The sequence below is a fragment of the Leptonotus elevatus genome, chromosome 9 (genome assembly GCF_054856555.1).
Source record: "Leptonotus elevatus isolate MCC_2025b chromosome 9, RoL_Lele_1.0, whole genome shotgun sequence".
In the NCBI taxonomy this organism is placed as follows: domain Eukaryota; kingdom Metazoa; phylum Chordata; class Actinopteri; order Syngnathiformes; family Syngnathidae; genus Leptonotus; species Leptonotus elevatus.
Window position 1 is genome coordinate 4,965,214 of NC_141247.1, and position 24,219 is coordinate 4,989,432.

General features: G+C 40.4%; 1 protein-coding gene across 2 annotated transcripts; it reads right to left on the reverse strand.

The window, feature by feature from the left end:
* clint1a (clathrin interactor 1a) lies at nt 1-19,334 on the reverse strand. Of its 2 annotated transcripts, XM_086085194.1 has the most exons (12): nt 19,156-19,334; nt 15,459-15,563; nt 12,598-12,694; nt 12,204-12,312; nt 11,607-11,771; nt 11,334-11,517; nt 9,026-9,245; nt 8,860-8,947; nt 7,224-7,289; nt 6,483-6,781; nt 3,676-3,868; nt 1-2,268 (listed from the first exon to the last, which is right to left on the reverse strand). In XM_086085194.1, exons 1-12 carry the CDS (start codon nt 19,194-19,196, stop codon nt 1,931-1,933), a joined length of 1,905 nt encoding a protein of 634 aa, XP_085941320.1. In that variant the 5' UTR covers nt 19,197-19,334; the 3' UTR covers nt 1-1,930. The 2 variants fall into 2 exon arrangements, with proteins under 2 accessions (XP_085941320.1, XP_085941321.1); XM_086085195.1 differs by lacking the exons at nt 15,459-15,563; nt 19,156-19,334 and adding an exon at nt 13,471-13,596.
* Between the last annotated feature and the right edge of the window lie 4,885 nt (nt 19,335-24,219).

A 24,219-nucleotide genomic window follows, 5' to 3' on the forward strand; every position in this document is an offset into this window, starting at 1 on the left:
TTCATTTCAATCAACGGTTTAATGTTGTAGATAAGCAATATTGCTGTGTAAATCAAAATGGGAAGAATGCAAACTTTCTCAAAGGACTTTCGGAAATTTGCATATACTAGTGTTTCAGTAACAACCCCAGTCTTATAGAAGATCAACAGTAGAAACAAAATAATAAACCTGCATAAAACTAATGAAAGAAAACACGAGATTTTGGTCATTGTAATGCTTCAGACTTCAATAAAAGGCTACAATGTATCAGTGTGCAAGACCTTTTGAGCTCCCAAAGGCTGCAGGATCCACTTCCTTCAACTCTGGCGTGTAAATGATTAATAACATCGTTGGCAAACTGGAGAGGGGGGTAGTTAGGCACCCGAGATTGATGTAATATTACAGTTACAAGGGTCAGGAGGCACTTGGTCCAGTGAGGAGCAGTGCTTTGTATGCACATCCAACAGATCAGCACCACATTTCATCCTCGCGCTCATCATCACTCTCTCAACACCTGCTTGGTCGCAACGCAATACACTCAAGCTGACAAATACTGCATGTGAGCGGTTTTAAATATGAAGAATAAAAGGCAAATGTGATGCAATCGCCAAACAGTCTGCAATTATACAACAAGCGAGAGGAAGTAAAGATGTTTAAGGGATAAACAAACAGCATAAGTGAACTAATTAAGACAACTGCCTTTGTGTACTGACAGTTTCTTGGCTTGAGGCACGAGTACAAACAGAGTATTTGCACATGGTGTGGTTGCTGCCTTCACCAATGCATGGTCACATTGTCTTCTTTATGGAAGTGAACTGAAGAGAAAAGGCAAAGGTCTTCCAGGCACTCTGGGTTCTTGTACTTGGGAGGCAACAAAGAACACTCCCCAAGTACTGATTATCTTCTTTCAATGCAAAGTGATTACATGCTTCTTTACAAGTCATTTATATATTTACAACAGCAAGAAGAGTCACAATAATGTACCAAAAAAAAAGGATGGTCTGACTGTGGAAAACTGCCTTTTGCAGCCAATAGGTAACAAGGTAACATTACGGAAGAGGATTAAGACCAGTGAAGATAGAGAGAGAAAAAGTTGTCAGAATTCTGACTTTATTCTCAGAATTCTGCACCCCCAACACACACACACACAGTCAGAAAGTCAGAAAAAAAAATACAAGAGTGGGCCAATTTACAACATAGATGCGGTTGACTTTCTGACTCCTCCCACAATTCATAACTCTACGTCACAAATTCAGAATTCACTCGAAGGTCAAAATTCTGCCCACCCTTTTTCCCCTCTTTACTAGCCCTAATCCTCTTCTGTAGTAACAATGTGCTCTTCATTGAAATCATTTGTGTGTGGATGACGCAACTAATGACATTGTTACCTTCACTCATTCACTGCAGATCTAAGTTCAAGAAACGAGATGTAAATTTCTATTTAAAGGCTAAAGGAAGACAGAGGACAAAATGAGAGGTAACTTGATATATTAGAACGTTAAAATGGCTGATCATGTTCTCCAAACACATCATTCCATAGAAGGCATCTCAAAAAGTGATGCATCTACCGATATATATTTATATACATTTTTGCTATTCTGCTGATTCCATTTGATTGAGGTTATAAAAGCAAACACGCCTGACATTCATGACCAGCAAGGCACACAATTTACCATAGCTGTCTGAAGACCGCACCGATCATTGGCTCACACTACACACACACACACACACACACACATGCATACGCTCACACGCACGCACGCACGCACGCACGCACGCACGCACGCACATCCATTCCAATCCATTTCACTACACAGCATTATTTGTTTAAAATAAAGAGATTGCAGGGTGTTGGTATTGTGAGAGTTGACATGATTCAAGTACTCTTTGTTTGAAGCTCAGAACAATCCTTCACCAAAAACCCTCGGCTCATCTCTGCTGCTGCTCTTCATCACTTGCTAAAGTTCGCAAAGTCAGCGAAGGCGTCATGTTTGGGCTGCTGCACCATTCCCGGGTTCATGCCCATTCCCATTCCCATCGCCATCGGCATCGCCATCGGCGCCCCTCCCATGCCCATCCCCATCATGCCCTGGTTGGAAGCCATTGCCATTCCCATCATGGCCTGGTTGGCGGGCATCCCCATGGCCATCATGCCAGGGTTGGGCACCATTGCCATTCCCATTCCAGCACCCGGGTGCACCATGGCATTGACTGGCGGTCTGACTGCTGAGGGTCCAAGGCTCATTGTGGAAAATCCTTGTGACAGCATGTTAGCACTGGCCTGGGTGCCTGCAATGCATTCAACAAGTCTTTCAGGGCACACACTTGAATTATATAGATTATTTTGATACACTGCAAGTGCTGTTTAACTGCAAATTATAATACTCAACTATTGAATATTCATAACGATACCACGTACCGATACCACTAGCACTTTTGATACAAAAAGAGAATTTTCGAGAAAGCCCCATAAATCCCAATATAGCATTTTCCTTAATTGCTTGAAATGAATGGCAATTCTCTAGTAATTGATCATAAAACGGCCACAAGAGGGCGACCGATACTGGCATTGGCCGCCATTGTGAGTAGCAGTACCTTGAAATAAGGCCGGGTGTTGGTCCGATACTGATACCTTGCGCTCATACTTTCATTACTTTGCAAAATATTTCTTGAAATTCAACCATCATTTTCGTTACAAAATAAGTGTCCTTGGACTCCTTAAAGGCGCAAATTAATGTAGGTTATGATTGCAAATATTTCATATAACATCATCATATTGTACAGAACCTCTGCTCAGCAAGAACGGCTAGAGTTCAGTGAGCATCAAGGGATTAGCTGCAGGTTTTCAGTATTTTCCTTTACTTTGTGCAACACTTGGAGGAAGGCAAGTAACACTTTGAGATTTCTTTGAAATGTAAAGTGCATTACAAATTAAATGTATTATTATTTTTACACCGAAATATTGAAACATACTTAACACGACATTTTACTGTCAAAACTGTGTGTGTGATTTCCCCCCGTTATGTATTGATAATGGATTGGTTTAATTCAAATACAATCTTTTCCCCATTTGTTTTACAGTTAAGCCTCTTTCACACAGTCCTTTGTAGCAGTTATTTTTGACCACCTTGCTGTCTAGCCAGTGTGCAAAATATCACTGCGGGATTGGCGGGTTGTGTCAATGGTCATCACACATGTAATTATCTTAATGTGGAAAGCCACAGTGGCTCAGAAATCCTTGGTTGAGCATTGGTTACTACTTCTTACCATTAGCATTGAGACAGTGTTTTTTGTTTGTATACATTTTGCTAATAGCAGTAGCTACATATTTTTTTTTGCAAGTGTAATACTGTTAAGAATGTTAAAATGTCCTTTTTGTTCCCCTCAATTTATCTTTGGAACAGATTAGAGCTTCCACTGTAGATCAAATTAATTGCAAGCCTGACTGTTTGCTGCCACATTCATTAGGACGGCGTTGCCAAAAGATTGCCAGATTGACAAAATTCTTAATGATCTTAATGATTGTTTATTCATGAGCATCCTTCTAATTAGCCTACTTGCGTGTGTGTAAGCCTTTCATGTTGAGGTTGAAACCATGTGGTTATACCAACAAAGACTCAATTAGTATTATTGACGTGATGCTTGAAAAGCAGGTCGGTCACACAATTCGAATGGACGTCGCCGTCTTTCTGTTACCTTGTTGAAGTGTGTTGAGGGTGGGTTGACTCTGCTTGGGCGCCTGCATGCTGGGTCCCAGCGAGTCGAGGCTGATGTTCACCGAGTGGTCTGACCAGGTGGAAGGGAGCGACGCTTTGGCTGCAGCACAATGAGAAACGACTCCCTGCTGAGCAGTCTGCGGCTGTAGAGGCGCCCCAATGTTCGGGAGGGGCTGGCAAAGGCATAAATAAAAAAATGACCTTAAACGGGCAGTCTTAACCACAAAGAGCTCTTCAGGTATTTCTCTTTTCTGTCTTAAGGTGAGAAATATTTTATGATACAATCACAGCAATATGCAAGACTAATAGGTGAGAGCTGTGGGTCCAAGTTGAGATCTAATTCACTTGTCTGCTTTTGTTTAAGTAGGTCAAGCACCACTTGAAAGAGACACAGCTGACAGCCACAAGCATATTCGGGTTCGGAAACACCTTGTGAAGCCACATAACTCATCTGCTAAAAAAAACATTCTATCTTAAATATTACCATGCTACAAAAAAATTATTTATATGTGCTTTGATGCAGCCTCTGAACTGAAGAGAATGCATGAAACAATGGTAGTTATTTCAAAAACGGCCAAGAGGTGGCGGCAGAGTATACGAGATCAACCAGGGCCATGTTGAAAAAAGCTCATTTACCTACAGTTCTAAACAGATTTGTGAATAATGATGAAACTTAGCTATATTCTAATACGAATTGCTGCAAAACTGAAAAAGATAGAATTATACTTTTTTTCCTGATGAAAGAAGAGACTCTAATCTTTCTTTTGGAAGGTTCCATGTTTTTTTTTCTCCAACTTGAAGATTGCAACTGGCATTCACTCAATGACAAGGCATTGGCCATTGCACACTATTCTGTGGGCGTTGCAAAATCAGCCAAAATTCTGTAAAACAGCCGGGTGCGAAGCGGGTTGCTTCAGTAAAAATGGCTGGGAGTGAATGAGTTAAAAAAAAACCCATTAAATATGTATGACGATAAATTCTAATCAATTGATAATTTCGTGCTCTATTGGTGAGCTATAACATTAAACTGTTTCACCTTCTTAGTTGTCCGGATTTTCTGGGGGTGACTAAAACCGGGCCTAGTTATGCACTTGGGCCCCCGGCATGAGTCGGCTAACCCCCACTACATCAGTACTGAGTGCCCTCATTTGAACTGTGGCTACACAAACCATATTGCAAAACATTCATCATGACTTTAACATTGGACATATCTCAGCACATTGCAGTTCATTTTTATTTTAATTAACTGCAGCTCCAAGGTGTCTTAATAATTTGGAATGTCTGTGATGTTCTGATGACACTATTGTTGCCATGCAATTCAAACTGCCCAAGGATCAAGAATCATAACATCATTTTCAACTATTTTTGCCAGACTGAAAAACAGCTGTTTGGTGGGGGCGATCCTGTCTCATTCAAATGAGCTCCTACACGTGGGGCCAATGTTGAGTATCGCTTTCATTACCAGGGCATGACAGCAGAGCTAGGACAAATTCATGAAACAAGTGTGTACTTGCTCTCAAGCATCCCAATATTCTGACAAGGAAAACAAATCCCCATTGAGACAAAAGTCAAAGAGTATTTTCGCTTGTGGAAGCAGCACTTTTTCACCACGGATGTGTGTGCGTGACACATGCAGCAGACACGAATATGTGCCGCTTATCAGAAACTAATGCTGATAATGCTGTTAGTAAAAGCTTCTTCTTTTTTTTGCTAGCAATGCAGCTGTTTACTTATTGGCGTTGACCTATCAACTTTCATAGGACCGTCGCTTAAAAATGGGTTTAGCTGTAGAGTCCTATGTGGAAAACCTTGCGTGGTAGCGCTATTGTGTACATTTAGCGTGTGATGTTATAATTTGGCCAAATTCATAACAATTTGCTTGCTTGGTTGTATCATTTGACACTTGATTTATGCACTCCACAGATACACTATTTATGTGTTGTTTTATTTTTAGAAAGCAGTAAAAAGCAGAAATGTTGTTAATAGTTGATCTAAATTCAATAATCCTACTTACTTTAATTTGATGTCACAAATAAATTTTCCCTTACCATATTTACCTCCTTCTAGGCAGACTGTGTGTACTATGCACAATAATCACCTTTGATCATGTGACTCTGTTAGAAGTAATTGTCTTTTTGTTTCTTTGCTGTCATGTTCTATTGATCATGTACTGTCTTTTGTCGTTGGAGTTGAAAAAAAATATGTATCTATTAGCAAAACGATATGTCTCCAGAGACAACATTGTTTTAGCAATTCAGACAGCAGATTTCACAAAAGGTCATGTCTCCTGTCCTTGTAATTAATGCAGAATAACAGTTATCCATGCTTATGTCTTACAATAATTATTTTAAACTTACAACGCCAAACTCCACAAAGAAGTGCGAGAGAACGTTTTCTACGTCAGAATTAGCCTAAGAAAAATCAATAATATAATCATATATCAAGTTTACTTTTATTTTCAAAGAAAGCCTTCACAAAAGGCTTTACTTTCACATAAATGTGGTTAAAAAGTGCATTTAGCAGGTTCTATACTGATTAGAAATGTTGGAGAGTGACGCTCTCGTTGGCAAATATTGTGATAACATATTGTCTCCATAATATGCTCTCGAGTCCATTTTGAATTATACACATCAGTCAAGCAACATTAACTGACCATATCAGCACTCCAAATCTGCCAAGTGTAATTCCCGCAAAAATGTCAGCATGAAACTGATGTCATGTAACGCTAAGCATACTGATAAATTATTAAGAATGGATGCATTGGTGTACGAGTGCAACCATGCATACCTGTGACCTCGACTGAGCCAGGCCTGTGGTGTTCATGCTCTGTGTACTATTCATGCTGAAGTTGAGGCTTTGAGAGGAAGTAAATGTCTGAGTTGGCCCCATCAAGTCAAACAGATTTGCTGAGGACGAACTGGTGCCCGCAGCGGCCACTGGGGCGGGGGCCAGAGCAGGACCTGCTCTCATGGCTCCAAAGAGGTCATTTCCACTGGTGTCTAAAGGCTGAGCAGATGCTGGCATCTGGCCACCAGGGAATGCATTCCACTCTCCAAAGTCACCGTTGTTGCTGGAGACTGGTGCCGCTGCAGGATAAAAGAGAAAAAAAAGTTAGTTAGCTGTGTGAAGGTTGCTGTGCTATTGATATAAATGGAATATAAATAACAATGACATTCTGCAAACAAATCAAACCTGTCCTGGCACATCAACAGATGACTAAGCAGGGTCAGTCCATTTTCATGGATGGTTTTTTCAGTGATAACTAATGCCAAATTAAAAAATTTAATTCAATTGATTCTGTTTGTTGTCTCTGTCTCAACTTCCTCTGCAGCCCCATCAACCCCCGCCCCGTATTCCTCTGTCCCTGTCTCCTTGTCATCTATAACTGGAGCTGATGTGTGTCTGTTCTTGTTATGCAGAGCAGGTAGCATGTGCCATATGGCCAGCTTTCCTTCTGAATATTCTAGTAGCATGCTGGAGTAGCTACAATGGCACAACACATACTTAAAAGAAAGTCTCCAATCCTACCAGATCCTGTGGAAAGGCCGGCAGAAGCAGCAGGTGAAGAGAAGTCTGCAAATCCACTCATCAAGTCTGCAATGAGAACGAGTCATAAAGATGTCCATTTCAGAGAAGAGCTCCAGGTGCTCAGCTGACAGTTAGCATTCCTTCAGTGTGTTCAGGAGTGTTGGGCAAAAAGGAGGGGTGCTGACATCTGTTCAGTTCTCCCGCCCTCTTCACTCACCAGGGACTAGTCCAAAAAACATCTGGTGCACTTAGTTCCTATACATTAGCTCCCCCCTCCAACTGTCCCCAGAACTCACTGACGCTAGCACCAGCAGCTGCACACATTGTGACAAGTGCGCAACTGTCGGTTTGAAGTGAGCTAGCTTGACAGCTCGCTTGTTAGCCCATCAGATCGAAATTTCCCATTGCCTTGAAAAGCCAGGTGTATGGACTCAACAAATCAACTTCACTGTATGGACCTGAATTGATTGTGTGGATATGTGTTTGTGTGAGAGAAAAAAAGAAACACACTGCATGTTACAGATTTACTGTAAGTTACTTGACACTTCAGTACCAATCACACAATGGTTTAGGCAGAGGTGGGCATTCCATCACTTCTGACGCACTGTCCGTCATTCCGTCACTGACGGAGGCCCGTTTTTCTACGACGGCGTATTAGGGCTATATATATATATATATATATATATATATATATATATATATGTATATATTTTTTTTTTTAAAGGGCGGGGTGCAAATTTGCCACTTCATAAAGTGGTAAATTTTGTAAATTTGCGACTTTATAAAGTGGCAGATTTGCGAGAAAAAATCTTAGAACCTTACGACAAATACACGCAGCGTAGTACTCGGATGTTTGTGCCAATACTTTTCGGTCGGGTTTTCAAATAAGGAGCTAGTAATGGCTTTAACCATATCATGTTAAGCATTCGCACTTTGACGTGTTGGGTACTGCCAGCGACAAAGACGCCTCGCTTTGCGAAGGTCCACACCTTGAGGATCAAGCATTTATGATAATTTGTTAAAATAAATATTTACTTGTACATTTATGTTTACAGAATTATTATTTACACATTCATACATTTTGGTATTTTCTTTGTACAAATATCTAAGTTGATGTGTCGAATCTGCTGCTTTCCGTCATTCACTTGCGCTTACCTAAAGTATGCTAGCTTGTGATTGGTTTGTGTTTAGTCAGCTGATAGGGAATCAGGAAGTGTTGTCGCTCTAGCTGCCGTGTATGACGAATAAAGTTTTAATTAAGAATTAATCTCCATCATGCCTTTTCATTTTATAAACAGTGTACCATTAACCACCAACGAATCCTCCCTCACATGATTAGACTATAGCTACCGCTACGTGTAGCTTTGCTTATTCTGATGGAGTTGTAAATCAGATTTTTTACTAGGGCTGCTCAATTATGAAGAAAATAGTAATCACGATTATTTGTAATAATTGAGATTGTAATTGAATTTCGATTAATTCGCCCTATCTTTTACGCTGTGATGTTTTCAGTTGCAATGTATGTCTTGTGGTTGACAACTGCACCAGACACAACTCGGTAAACAAACACCAATATTGCCTCCTCTAAAACCCAACTTCAATAAATGGTATGCCCTAAAAGTTCAGAAAAGTATACCAGTTGAATGAGGCTGTGAAGGTGTTGACTCTGTCATTAGTAGGTCAACTAGTCCGCTACTCGAGGGCTGTGTTGCTGCAGATTGTGGCTGCAATAGAGAATACAGATAGATCAGAAGAGGGACAAATTGTACTTGCTGTTGATCTTAAGTGTATTCACACACAACCTGTTTGGTGGTGGCATTTGGGCTCTTGTCTCCTGTGTACTGGGCCGCTGCCCCCAAGTCCACTTTCTTAGATGGGATGCCTCCTCTCTTGCGGGTTGCTGTAGTCTCTGTTGCTTGGACTATTTGTACACTCTTGGTGGTAACAGTCTCTTCTTCATCTTTGAACTCTTTACCCGACTTGCCATTCTGAGATGAGCGACTTCGCTCCTCCTCAGTGTCACTGGTCAAGGGGAAAATAACAAATTACAGAAAGTCCATGCTTAATCTCGCTGCTTGAGATATCGTTATATTTTGGAATACTGTAATGAAGTTGGTTCAGCTTATGCAAGTGATAAAATACAAATTGTAGGATTTTGTGCTGGAGATTATTTGTTTTTGGCCAAGCATCTGCTGAATGTGCTGAATGGATCTGCACAGTAATTGTCAAGTGTAAATTGGAGGCTTGGTGACAAACTATAAGTGAATACACAGTAGAAGCCACTCTCAAACAGGCTGATTTCAAAAGGGCTCTACAAAGGTGACAATGACAAAGGTGAAAGGTGTGCTCTAATTCTTGATCCTTGGGGTATTTTGACAAAAGCAGGTCATTCTGTAACTTTGCTCTTAAACATCACTTGGAAACTGTGGATTTAAATTTGATTTAATCTTAAAACATTTAACAACAAAGGCGCACCATTCTTTATTCTGAGTTTTTGTTCTTTTGTGGTCGAACTTCTACATTCTCATTAGCATTTAACTACCGTTTTGTATGACTTCAGTGAGGTCAAATTCTTATCACTAACAAAATAACGCAACAGTTTGTGGAGGGGGACGGAATAGATAAATGTAACACTTTATTTTGTATTGTCATTAACATTCTAAGGATTTTACATGCCACTACTCTCCCCTCAATAATTATACTGTCCAGTTTTTCTGTTTGACTTGATGGGGCCAACTAAGTCATTTACTTCCTCTCAGAGCTTCAACTTCAGCATGAATAGTACACAGAGCATGAACACCACAGGCCTGCCTCAGTCGAGGTCACAGATATGCAACACATTTGGAGATAAAATTTAACCAGTATGTCATGCACTTTTTTACTTTTCTTGATTAAAAACAAAACATAGGCAACATCAGTTTGATCAGTCTAGTATTCAATTGGGGGTATTCCAGATAAATATATTTAATAATTTTAATTTAATTGATACTTGTATGCTTAATGTGTTTTCCCCGTTCACAAGTGACTTGCAGTGATGAGTCTGACGACCCCTGATGAGACAAGCTAAAAGTCACAACAACTTACATATCTCTTTCAAATATTGATCCTCAAATTGTGACTTACATTTATCATTGCTCAAACTAGTCAGCAATTTAATGTATCCTATTATTATTATTATTCAAACTGAAGACCTTTCAAACAGCCATCCACCTCATTCCCAGAGTCATGTACACTACTGTGGGATATAAAATGCATAGAAGTAAGATATAGCCATTTTTTACAGAAGCGTATTGAATTCAATTTGGGGGGAAAAAACTCTTGTTTTTCTGACAATTTTTTTCAGGGAGCTTTTGTTTTTTTCTGTTTTTCTGAGTATTTTTTGTTTAGTTTAACAGATTTTTTTTCTGCCATAAAAAAAATCCGAAAAGGTGTAATATTCAGAAAAACTGAAAAAAAAAATATGAAAAACAATACCAGCTTGTTTTTTTTGTTTTTTTCTAACCTCTGTACTCCAAGTGACTTGTTGGAGACTCGCTAATAGTGGACAATTTCCCACATACTTCCAAAGTACCTAACTATATCACTTACTGGCTCAGTATACAAACATGTCAATCGATTGGCATGATTTTAGTAAGCTAACAGTTAAGATTCTACGGAAGCGTATAGCATGCGGGAAAGTGTTCGCCATTAGCGAGTCTGCAACAAGTCACTTCGAGTTCAGAGGTTAAAAAATAAATAAATAAATTACTCAGAAAAACAGAAGCTAGTGCTCTGTTTTGGGGATTTTTTTTTTTTCCTGAATACTTTTTTCTGTTTGTCTGAGTACTTTTTCCCTCCTGTTTTTCTGAATAACCCCCCCCCCCCTTTCCGCCAAAAATTTATGACAGAAAAAAATATGCAGTAAAACAGCAAAAAGAAAAAAGCGGAAAATTTAAAAAAAATACACGAAAAACAAAGCTCCCCCCAAAAAATGAGTCAGAAAAAACATGTTTGAATGAGTTTTGAAGAGATTTAAAATCAGCCATACTAGTGTGAAAGGCGTGTGGGCATACATTGCATAGATGATGATTGCTGATATTTGGGAAATTACCACTTATTCGAATCCCCTACCTAAATCGGTCTGGTGAGTCGTCTCTATCCTTCTTCCTAAACTTGTTGATGGTATCGTCAATAGTGCTTCCAATCTTGTCACTGATCTCTCCCAATTTATCGCTGAAAGGAAACTGCCCTTTGTTATTCTCCCAGTCATCATCCCATCGGTTACGGCTTTCACTGGAGTCATACCTATCTGACGCTGGAGGAAATCACAGGAGAAGGTCAGAAATTTCAACGTTTTTATGAAAGGGACTGGGATTAGTTTACACTTGCCAAGACTGGACTTACAGTAACTTCTGAATCCTCTACTGTCGGAAGACACACCAACATATTTATCTTTATTTTTCTTGGCCTTTTTCCGCTCTTCCCTTAGTCTTTCATCGTCCTGAACCAACTCCACCATATCCTTCACCTTCTGCCTCACATTCACTCCTTGGTCCTTCCCATGCTCATCTAGGAACAGTACATATATATCATGTAGCATTAAAACATGGAATGGATAAAAAAAAAAAATAATGTTACCTGTAAGTGCTGACTTGCATACACGGAATACTATATAACTACCGCTAAGCAGAAAATTAACAGTTTTTCCACCTTAAATACACACATGGTTGAAAATAATGAAAGCAACTTTAACTTTAAGCAACTTGTGCGTGTGTGTGTGTGTGCGCGCGCGTAATTGTGTAATAAGCAAAGCTTTCATCATAGCTCACACTAGAGCTTTTCTTAATTAACATTCTGTTCTGTGAAAGCCTCTCATTATCAAAGCAGATCTTTGGAATTAAAGTGACAAAGAGTTGCAAGGGGTTGACATGCTGTCGTATGCACCCCTATTCCAAACTGCAAAGGGAAGCATGGGGGGGGGGGGGGGGGGGGGGCACTTACCAACAAAGTGGTAGCTTTCTAATGATCTGAGGTCATATAGATGTTCTCTGGCACTAGTGACAACCCGCTCTGATCCATTCCTGATTAGATGAGCAAGCAGCAGTAGGGACTGCAAGGCAGGACAGATGATACAAGTTGTAAGAGTAACGTCAGGATTAATGATTGATGAATATAGCATACAACCAAAATGATAAAGAGAGATTAGATTTTTTCGCTGGGCCGGTGGAGACAACTCAGCATATGTTTTTAAAAAACATCCTATTGATTTCCTTTCAAACCATATCTTAATTGTGTTAATGAGTAGTTAAATAATCTTTCCTCCAATTGTGACCATGGGTCTTTGCCTTATTTTACATAGTGTATGCAAAGAGTTTGTGGTACATGGCCAGCAGACCTTGTAGACTCTCCTCCAGTTCTTCTTGTTATCTCTCAGCATTCGAGTCCACAGCATGTTCATCACCTCGGGGAACTGCTCATACATGAAGGTGGCTCTGAACATTGACACATTTACAGGGGCAAGAAATAGGTCACATATTAAATTTTTTATCTAGAATACATCATAGCCAATATTTTATCTGGCATGTCTTGTAAAATTGTTACGGGGCAAAACGTTATTTCTCTCTCAAATGATGTCATGTAAGAGCAACCGTAAGATCAATAATATAGATGTAAATTAGGGCTTGACTAATATGTATTTATGGAGGCCGATGGCGATATTGATATTTGGCAAGAAAAAAATTACTGATTAATCAACCAATTAAGTTAAACAACGTCAGCTTTCAACGTCAGTGCTCGGCTAGCTAATCTCTTGTTAGAAAAGCATGAGTGCTTCAACTGCCATGTTAAGTTGCAGCCCAGCTCAGCTACGTTAGTGGCGGCAATGTTCCCATCGAAGGCAATGCATGTGCATTGAAAATAAGTCATAATGTGCTCATTTCTCAAACAATTTTCATGAAGCTTACTTTTTTGTCAACGCCAAAGCATGTACTATTAGTACAGAAGATGCATCCTTGATATTTTGGTTTTCGTAATGTTCACGGGAACGGAATGCAGCAACACTGTGACGCCGTAGGCATGTTATCTACGATTGTTCATATCTATGATAATAACGGTAAAACCACTCGGTTCCTAGAATGCATTTGAATTGCTAAAGTTATAAGGACATTAATCCTTGTCATATTTAAAGGGTTAGTAAGGTGAAAATCAACTTTTTGGAGCTCATCAACTTTTTGGAGCTTTTAGCCATGTTAAAATGCTAATTCCTCACCAAAAACATAGCCGAAGTGGTGCTTTCCTCCAATAGCCCCTCTATGACAAATTCTAGGTCATTCTGTTCTCCAAGCACCAGATCCTCCCAACACACGAAAGGACCCACACCCGCAGCGGCCACTGCGGACTATACACACGCCCACTTTTTCTGAGATCTCCATGCTCGCAAGATCAAAGATTGATCAAAGTTGCCTTTATCAGTAAACATTATGTCCAAGTGAATTCAAAGCAATCAATTATCCTTCACATTTGCAATGCCAAAGTGCAATGACAATTGGCCGTCTTAAATTCTCATAAAGGTTCCACGTGCTGCGGCCGACGCTTGTGTAAACTACAAGTAAAACCTTGCATTTATGAACCAATATGAATTAATGATGTTGTGCATAGGTGTCAAACTATGGTCCTGGAGGGCCGCAGTCCTGCAGGTTTTGGAGGTTTCCCTCTCCCCACACAAGCTGATTCCAATCAGCAGGATCGTTATCAGGCTTATGCAGAACTTGCTGATGAGCTGATCATATATCAGCTGTGTTGGAGAACGGAAACATTCAAAACCTGCAGGACTACGGCCCTCCAGGACCGGAGTTTGACATCTATGGTGTAGTGGTTGGTGCGCTCACCCTGAAAGCAGAAGGTACTGGGTTTGCATCCCACACTGCTTTTTTTTTCTCCTCTTCTCCCCTCCTCCTCCACTACAATTTCTTGTGGCAAAGGAGCCGTTTTGCTACAAATGCTTATTGAAGAATTGAACATCCATTCAATTTCCACATTTAAAGAAAACGTGGTTGCACTGCAGGGGCTGGCCGGTCTCGCCGCGGCCTCACTTGCAGGAGTGCGCAAACACGGCGCTCCAGATGCTGCTGCGCGCATCGCCCACAAAACGAGAGGGGCACGGCAGCCACAAAGGCAGAGGCGGGGTTTTACTGAACCATTGAACCGGGCGTCTTACTTCCGGGTTAGAAAAATAGCCAGCGTAATAACTCATATTTTATAAGAAATTACATCGCCAGAGTGTCAAAGGTAAGATTATATGCCTATAGTTAACTGTTAAAATACAGTGATACGGAACCTTTAACACATTTTGCTTGATTTATGTTGCAGTTGGACTATCATTTTTAAAGCAAACGGTTAAAATGGTGACATCCCAGTCAATTCCTCTGCATGAGTTGCAATGCTCACCCAAGCATTGCTTGTAAAATAGCACTTTTCTACCTGAGGTACACAAAGCGCTTTAACACTGCTTCGTCATTGTACCTACTGATGACGCAGCATCAGGAGCAACTGGGGTTCAGTATCTTGCTCAAGGACACATCGATGTGGTCACAATGGCTGGGGATTGAACCCACAACTACTGGGTTGGAAGACAACCACTCTACCACTGAGCCATGCCGCCCCAGGACTTAACAAATGACAGACTCATCCAATGACTGTATTTAACTGACATGTGTATGTATACAAATTGATGGAATCAAAGCTAGGATATTGTTTTCTGAGTATTTATGAGATCTTTGTTATCCGTGTGCTAATTTGTAAATTGTTAGGGTAAATGGAGGGAAATACAATCGGCAACTTGAGCCAATGTGCCGGTGATTTTCACCAATGTTAGAAGGGGTATAATTGGCCAATTTAATCGGCAGTCCAAATAAAAAACAGTGCTTTTTAAACTGTAGTAATTTCCAATGGTGTGACAGTTTTGACCAATGCAGGAAATGATGAATACAGGTTCTCTACTTCAGTACACTATCACAATGGTATGACTGTAGTATGTATAGCATTATTGCTAATGCTTCCAGATTGACGCAACATAGCAAAACGGTACTTTGAATAGATACACTGGTGGTGTTACTGTTGCTTCTGTCAAAATACTGGAGGTGAGAGAGACCGCGTGCAATAGCAAATTAATATTTACTATAATGCTGTTACTAAGTAAAATGGACCAGCAAAATAATAGGCACGGCAAATCCTTAAAATAGTGATTGTTGTGCTAACCTTGAAATTTCACTCATCAGTTGTCCTGATGGTCCCCAGGAGTCATCATTAGTGGCCTCTCTGACTTTAGACTCCACCTCTGAGTAGTTCATAACCACATTGGTTCTGTGAAGGAGAATTGAAAAAGAAGAAGACACAAAACACCCATGTGAACTCTTGCTTTAAGTACAAAACATGCTTTGTATTTAATATCCAAACCAAAACACTCAGTCGCTGTTTAAACAAGGGGAGTGAGAGGGAGTGAGAGCGAGAGAGCGAGAGAGCTCGTTTGATGGCATTTAAAAAAAGTTACATAGAAATAGTTTGGTGGCTTGTCTAACTGAATGTAAAAACAAAAACAGCAACATTGGTAGTTAAACTAATTAATACATGACGGCGTTTCAGTCGCCTATAAAAATACTCAGAATTGTGATGACAATACAAAATGTGTGTTATCTTTTCGATCCCTAAGCACAACATGATGCAACTTCATTTTCTGGTTAGAATGTGACCTCATTGAAGTCACAAAATGGTGCAAAAATGCTGACGAGTTTGTAGAGATTAAACCACAAAAGAATACAGGCTTGCAAAAAAGAATGTGGGGCCATTTTCTGTTATACACAAAGTAACAAGTAACAAGGTCCTTCATTTAGAAATCTGTCAAACATTTCCGGAAAATTGTTCTCAATACTAGTCTTAGGCGGAGAGACATTAAAATTATAAGACTTAAAAATCTCATGAGACATTACCTCAATGAACATCTAAAACTCTGCCTAACCAGTATTTTTTTTTTTAAATGGGGACTCAACTGCCATTATTTACAATAGGGAGAGAAAAATCTAAATTTAAACAAATCAGAAGTCAACTGCCAGCACTGACCAGTTTGTGTTGGAATACCTAGCATATGTATCGAGTACAGTACTTGCTGTTCTCATGTTCATTCTTAAGAGTAAGTTCATCAACTTTTATGTTTTTCAAAAACTGCAGAATCATAACCGACAGTACAGCATAACAAAACATTTTATTACAATTAATTAATTATTAAGTTCCAACTGAGCTTCAACCATGGTGGCGAAAATGGATCTGGGCACATGCACACATGTTCATGCCACCTCAGCAACAAGGCCTGAAAGAACAGCATTGATTTGGTGGCAGTCTAAATGGGTTACACCCTTTTCTGTGGTTGTAGAGACAGGCGGCGTCACTACGTCCACACCAGCACGGGATGGTAACTCGTTGGAGGACACAGTGTTCTTTGGAGGAGAAAAATAACACCATAGCGACAAAATTGTTTTATCTACTAGTATGTAAATTTTTTAAGTCCCTGTTTGTCAAATGTTTCCTTGATGAAACTTAATGTATAACTTTGTATAAAACTTTACTACTCTATTTCAAGTTCTGTTACTTTTGGTATGTACTACAACCAGGATAAGTCCATAGCCTCTAGGGTCCATTAGGTCTGGGCGATATACAGTATCGTTATTGTCATTTATTTATTTATTGTGGTTCATAAATGCAAGGTTTTACTTGTAGTTTACACAAGCGTCAGCAAGCCATAGAAATACAGTATATACACAGGTATTGTTATACAATACTCAACTGTATTTATAATTTCATATGTACCAGTGGATAGCTAAGCTTGTGGTGATAATATGCAAGAGTGGTGTGCGCTATTCCAGTCCATAACGAGTCTCGCCTTTCAAATTAACACTTTCTTTATGATTATCACTCACGCCCTATTTCAGTAGCAACCTGTGTGGACTTTGCCTGCAATTATTCTTTTGTGGATGAAAAAAGGGATACAATGCTACAAATTGTATGAGGAGCCTCAAAGTGAGATACCACTGGTGACAGTCCAATCCAAGTCGGGTTCGGAAGCACTGTGCCGTGTGGCAGGCCTTAGCATTAAAGCTACCCAAGGTGCCAAGCCACAGACATAAGGAAATATGGTATGATACAACACACACATTGATGCAGTTAACACATGCATACAAACAAGCACAACAGGCACTTATGCTGTAGCACAAAATTATTTTTTTTTACATTAAATGTGAATTGTATTCTTTATTTATTGCGTCAGTGAGTTCTACAGTCACAAAAAAACTACACATATAATTACACATAAAAAAGTTTTGCTTTCATTGAATTGTTATTGTATCGTTAGCGAGATATCTAGCATGAAAATCAAGATATGAACTTTTGTCCATACCAGCCAGCTCTCGTTAGAATACTAGCGCACAACATCTTGTCTCCTCTTAAAGAGGGTCTCAAAAAGGATTGGGTGATGCAATGCTTTATCTAGTCACTTGCGACCGCTGCAATGATATTGACGAGAAAGTGGAAGTTGCGTTACTCTGACAGTGATGCACTATCACCTAAATTTCCGTCGTGAATGATAGGTTTGTAGATTCTCATGAGACCAAGTGTTTTACGATTCACACGCCCATCATCTTCATTGACTAGTATAAACTAAACAAACAAAGCTAACTGAAGCACACAGTCAGAAACTTGTTTATTACATCATTGTGAAAGATGCATAACACACACTTAATTCTGTGTTAACACTAAAAAAAAAGATCAAATTAGACCGCCTTCATTTACTTTTTCAGTACCACTTACTACGTCATTTAATCGCCCAATACCCCCTTTTTTTTAAATACTTACTTTCAATATCACATTTCCATTTACAGTATACTGTAAAACTGTTGTAACTGCTGTGTCTGCCAAAAAAATTATCCAAAAAGTGCAATAGAAGAATTACTGTCTGTCAGGCAAATATAAGCTAAATGAAACTCTTGAAATGTTAAAAGCCCTTATAAATTGTTAGTTGAGTTTAAAAGTAGATTAAATGTTTACTAATGGCTTTATCCTACTATCCTGACATAATTGACTGTCACCTAAGAATCACAGTGTAAAGCAGAATTATTTGCATATGCTTGTCAAATCATTTCGCTTGTTAACTGCCGGAATTTATACCTGACTTGCTAAACTTAACGTTATAGAACAATGAATAAACATCCCCCTTTCTCTTTATCATATTTTGTTGTTCTATTTTATTTTCTCTTGGGACTTACTGGGCTAACCGCGGACCTGGGTTATCGTATTTCGTGGCATATTGTGGAAATGTTTTTTGTATGGTAAAATTCTTTGAATCATTGAGTACAGTAGATTCCCCGGTTCAGTCTTGTTCGACATGAAACAGACTCTCTTTGCTACTTACTGTACGTTCATACAGTGTTGATAAAGTGAATACAACTTAACAAGTATCATAACTGCCAGGTCACACGGTCAGTTTATGTATTTAAAAAATATTATTTCAACCTGGTCGTCGATCAATGCTTGTGTCACGGCAATGTTATCACTTCATTATCCGAAGCTGTCAAACTAGCTTAGCTGGCTAGCCTGGTCAGATAGCCACCTAGCCAGTACGCTAAGAAATTAGCTTGTTGGCTAAGTTTATTAGCTTGACCTGTCAAGAAGAAACACCAACAACGCACTTAAGTGCCGAGACGGTACACGCTATCATATCAACCGACAGTAAAGTAACACCGATATCTAAAAGATGCACGTTCCTGGGTGTTAACTGCCCTCTGTGGTTAGCAACATTTAAGCTAGCTTAACTTGCTCGAGCGACGTGACGTCAAAGTTTTTGATACGTGTCTCTTTCAAACAGGTAAACTACACAAACTAAAAGGCTATAGAACAGCGATATACTCACGCCTTGTCAACCAGCTCCCGAACCTTCCACATATTCAGCATCTTGGCTCTGTTAAAAGAAGCTCTCCGCCTCGCTGAAACGCTTTAGTCGAGCCCAACACCGATACCAAACCTTGAAATGGGAAAAGTAAAGTGTCGTTACACCTCTCGTTCAAGACAGGAGGCGCAAACGCACCACCAGGCCGTCAGGAAAGGTTACTGCGGGATTTATCCTATGTGGCGTCATTTCACAGAATCATTCCAAATACTGCAAAGTGGAGACGTCTCCACTAAATACTACTGTTACACAAAGTCATGTTTAGAGTTAAGTCGAGGGTGCAAACAGCTTCATGCATTATTGTAAAACAAATGTAAACACCAACTAACCTCATACTACACCAACTAACCTCATACAGCAATAAACGAGCCAAATTTGATCATAAACACTACATACCCCCCCCCCACACACATTATTACTGTACTACTACGTTTGGATAACAAATAACCAGAGCAACAGTGAATAGCAATTTTGCACAGTTAAAATGTCCTTCTGTTTTTCATGTTCTCATAATTTTTTTTCATTTTTTATTTTTTATTGAAGTCATTACAATCCCTGATTCCCTACACTGTATCTATAAGGGCAGGCAATACAGTGCAGTACCTTTTGAACTGGGGGGAAGGGGGGGGGCACCTTGCTCAATGACACCTCAACATTGAGGAAGCAGACTAGCATCTCTCCAACAGCTACTGTAGTTACTTGTTTACTATGGAGAAAGATTTGTCTAAAAAATATTCACACAAATAAATTTGTGATTTTCGCATGTGTTTTTCAGATCCACAAATATATCCGCGATTTTCACGTCTTTTTTTAATTTTGTGTGTGCATTTTTCATTGCTTTTGCTTGCGAGTTGTCGAAAGTGCGTTTGTGGATCGTTGCGCACGCGCATTAATTTTTTTTAGACAAACATCACGCTGTTTCGAGATATTCACACACGCACACACTCACACGCACGCACGCGCTCACGCACGCACGCACAAACACTCACACACAAGCGCTCAGATATTCACATGTGTCTAAGGCCCGTTCCTCCGCCGTCCACGGGGAGGCAGTGTTACTGTCGCCATTGAACGGGAACGAGCCGTTTCTGTTTCTTGTTTAAAATTGGACATTAAAAACTGAAATCGAGTCTTTATCTGACCTTCCTTTATGTGTTTATTTTACACAAGTCGGGAAACAAAATGCAACCTTAGTTTGTTTCCCTTGAGCTTGTTTTGCTTTAACTCGAAATACACTCTTCTGCTACTGTTAATTTGTCTTCTTCTACGCCAATAAAGCAGCAGCGCCCATTCATCTGTATGTAACTGTAGCTTGTGATGGGGTGGTCACTATTTTTTAAGTAGACAGCACGGTATGTGCTGATTTGAAGATGCCCTTTTTCTTTTATTGCTCAGTTCCTTAGACCCCAATATTATATTTGGCAGATACATCTTTTGTTGAATTACAGTTATAATTCTTTAATTAAAAAAAAATACAAGTTTCCTCCTGTAAGCATCATTAAGGATGTAATTTATACATGTATTTAAGGCAAGTTGTATAATGTCTCAAGTCCTCGTGTTTATCCATCCATCCATTTTATTAACCGCTAGTCCTCACAAGGGTCGCAGGGGGAGCTGGAGCCTATCCCAGCTGGTTTCAGGCAGTTGGCGGGGTACACCCTGAACTGGTTGCTAGCCAATCGCAGGGCACGCAGAGACAAACAACCATCCACACTCACAATCACACCTATGGACAACTTGGAGAGTTCAATCAATCTGACATTCATGTCTTTGGAATGTGGGAGGAAACTGGAGTACCCGGAGTAAATCCAGCAAAGCACGGGGAGAACATGCAAACTCCACCTAGGAAGGCCGAATCCCGGACTCGATCTCACATCCTCTACACTGGGAGGCGGACGTGCTAACCAGTCAGCCACCGTGCCGCCTCCTAGTGTTTATTTTTGAACAAATTTAAAACATCATAAATCATGCCATTCTTGGGAGGAGTAATGGCAGCTTCACGGCTTCAAATGTCTTGGCCTATTGGCTATCCAGTAATATATACAGACCAGTGCAGCAGCCAAAGAGCAACGAGCCGTAACATGAGTTACACATGAACTGTATATTGATAATGCATCGGGACTCGTGTTTATTTGAACCTATTGTTTTGATTCTATGTCATCAGTGAGTATAACTTTGCCTAAAACTGTACTATTTCAAGTTGTGTTACTTTTGGTATGTACTACAACCAGGATGTGTCCATAGCCTTTAGGCGATATACAGTATCGTTATTGTATCAATATCTAATTACAAACGCTCAGAATATATATACATATATATTATTTTCCTTTCTGCTTTTCCCTTCAGGGGTGCCTCCATCTAACCCTGTCCTCTGCATCCTCTGCTCTCACACCAACTATCTTAATGTCCTCTTTAACTACATCCATAAACCTCCTCTTTGGTCTTCCTCTAGACATTCTGCCTGGCATTTGGAAACTCAGCATCCTTCTGCCAATATACTCACTATCTCTCCTCTAGATATGTCCAAACGACCTCAGTCTGGCCTCTCTGACTTTCTCTCCAAAGCCTCTAACATGTGCTGCGCCTCTGATGTACTCATTCCTGATTATATCCACCCTGATCACTCCCAAAGAGAACCTCAGCATCTTCATCTCTGCCACCTCCAGCTCTGCCTCCTGTCTTTTCCTCAGTGGCACTGTCTCCAGACCAAACAACATCGCTGGTCTCACCACAGTTTTATACACCTTTCCTTTCATTTTAGCTGAAACTCTTCTATCACACCTGACACTATTCTCCACCCGTTCCAGCCTGCCTGTACACGCTTCATCACTTCTTTTCCACACACTCCATTGCTCTGGACTGTTGACCCTAAATACTTAAACTCCTCCACCTTCTTAGTCTTTTCTCCCTGTAACCTCACTCTTCCACTTGGGTCCCTCCCATTCAGATACAGATACTCCGTCTTGCTACGACTAACCTTCATTCCCCTCCTTTCCAGGGCAAAGCTCCACACCTCTAAATTCTCTTCCACCTGTTCCCTGCTCACACTACAGATCACAATGTCATCTGCAAACATCATAGTCCATGGAGATTCCTGTCTAACCTCTTCTGTCATCCTGTCCATTGCCATAGCAAACAAGAAGGGGCTCAGAACTGATCCCTGATGTAGTCCCACCTCCACTTTGAACTCCTCCGTCACACCTACAGCACACCTCACCACTGTCTTACAGTCCTTATACATGTCCTGCACCACTTGAACATACTTCTCTGCTACTCCAGACTTCCTCATACAAAACCACAGTTCCTCTCTGAGTACCCTGTCATAAGCTTTCTCCAGATCTACAAAGACACAATGCAGCTCCTTCTGACCTTGTTTGTACTTCTATATTAACATTCTCAAAGCAAATACTGCATCTGTGGTACTCTTTTTTGGCATGAAACCATACTGCTGCTCACAAATGTTCACCTCTGCCCTCAGTCTAGCTTCAACAACTCTTTCCCATAGCTTCGATGTGTGGCTCATTAGCTTTATTGCTCTGTCGTTGCCACAACTCTGCACGTCTCCCTTGTTCTTGAAAATGGTCACCAGCACACTTCTCCTCCATTCCTCAGGCATGTTGTCACTATCTAAGATCCTGTTGAACAACCCAGTCAGAAATTCTACTGCTACCTCTCCTAGACACTTCCATACCTCCACAGGTATATCATCAGGACCAAGTGCCTTTCCACACTTCATCCTCTTCAATGCCCTTCTCACTTCATCCTTACTAATCTTAGCTACTTCCTGGTCCACAACAGTCAACTCTTCTACTTTTCGTTCTCTCTCATTTTCCTCATTTATCAATTCTTTAAAGTACTCTTTCCATCTTCCTGTCACACTACTGGCATCTGGCAATAAACTTCCATCCCTGTCCTTTATTACCCTAACCTGCTGCACGTCCTGCCCATCTCTGTCTCTTTGCCTTGCCAACCTGTATAGATCAGCCTCTCCCTCCTTACTATCCAACCTAGCATACAAGTCATCGTAAGCCCCTTGTTTGGCCTTTGACACTTCTACTTTCACCCTACGCTGCATTTCCCTCTACTCCTATCTACTTTCTTCAGTCCTCTCAGTGTCCCACTTATTCTTAGCTAACCTCTTTCTCTGGATCCACTTCTGCACTTCCTCATTCCACCACCAAGTCTCCTTATCTCCTTTCCTTCCAGATGACACACCAAGGACTGTCCTACCTGTCTCCCTGATCATATTTGCTGTCGTTGTCCAGTCATTTGGAAGCACCTCCTGACCATCCATAGCCTGTCTCAAGTCCTTCCTGAAAGTCATACAATACTCTTCCTTTTTCAACTTCCACCATTTTTTCCTCTGCTCTGCCTTTGCCGTCTTTGTCTTCCTCTCCACCAGAGCCGTCTTACACACTACCATCCTATGCTGTCTGGCTACACTCTCACCTACCACTACTTTGCAGCCGCTGATATCCTTGAGATTACACCGTCTACACAAGATGTAGTCTACCTGTGTACTCCTACCTCCACTCTTGTAGGTCACCCTATGTTCCTGCTTCTTCTGGAAGAAAGTATTCACAACAGCCATTTCCATTCTTTTTGCAAAGTCAACCACCATCTGTCCTTCTGCGTTCCTCTCCTGGATACAAAACTTGCCCATCAACTCCTCATCACCTGTTTCCTGCACCAACGTGTCCATTTAAGTCTGCACCAGTGACAACTCTCTCACTTGTAGGGATTCTCTGCATCATTTCATCAAGGTCCAACCAAAAGTTTTCTTTCTCCTCCAGCTTACATCCTACCTGTGGCCCAACCCACTAACAACATTGATCATCACACCTTCGATTCCTCACACAACCCTCTGTATTTGTGCTTGGGACCGGCACAAGAAGACACTGGCGTGTGCCCCCTTGCGGCTATATTATATATATATATATATATATATATATATATAATCGAACAAATTACTTTTTAAAATGTTGCCCAAGGCATAATAGATTACAGATTTTTTTAATCATCATTATG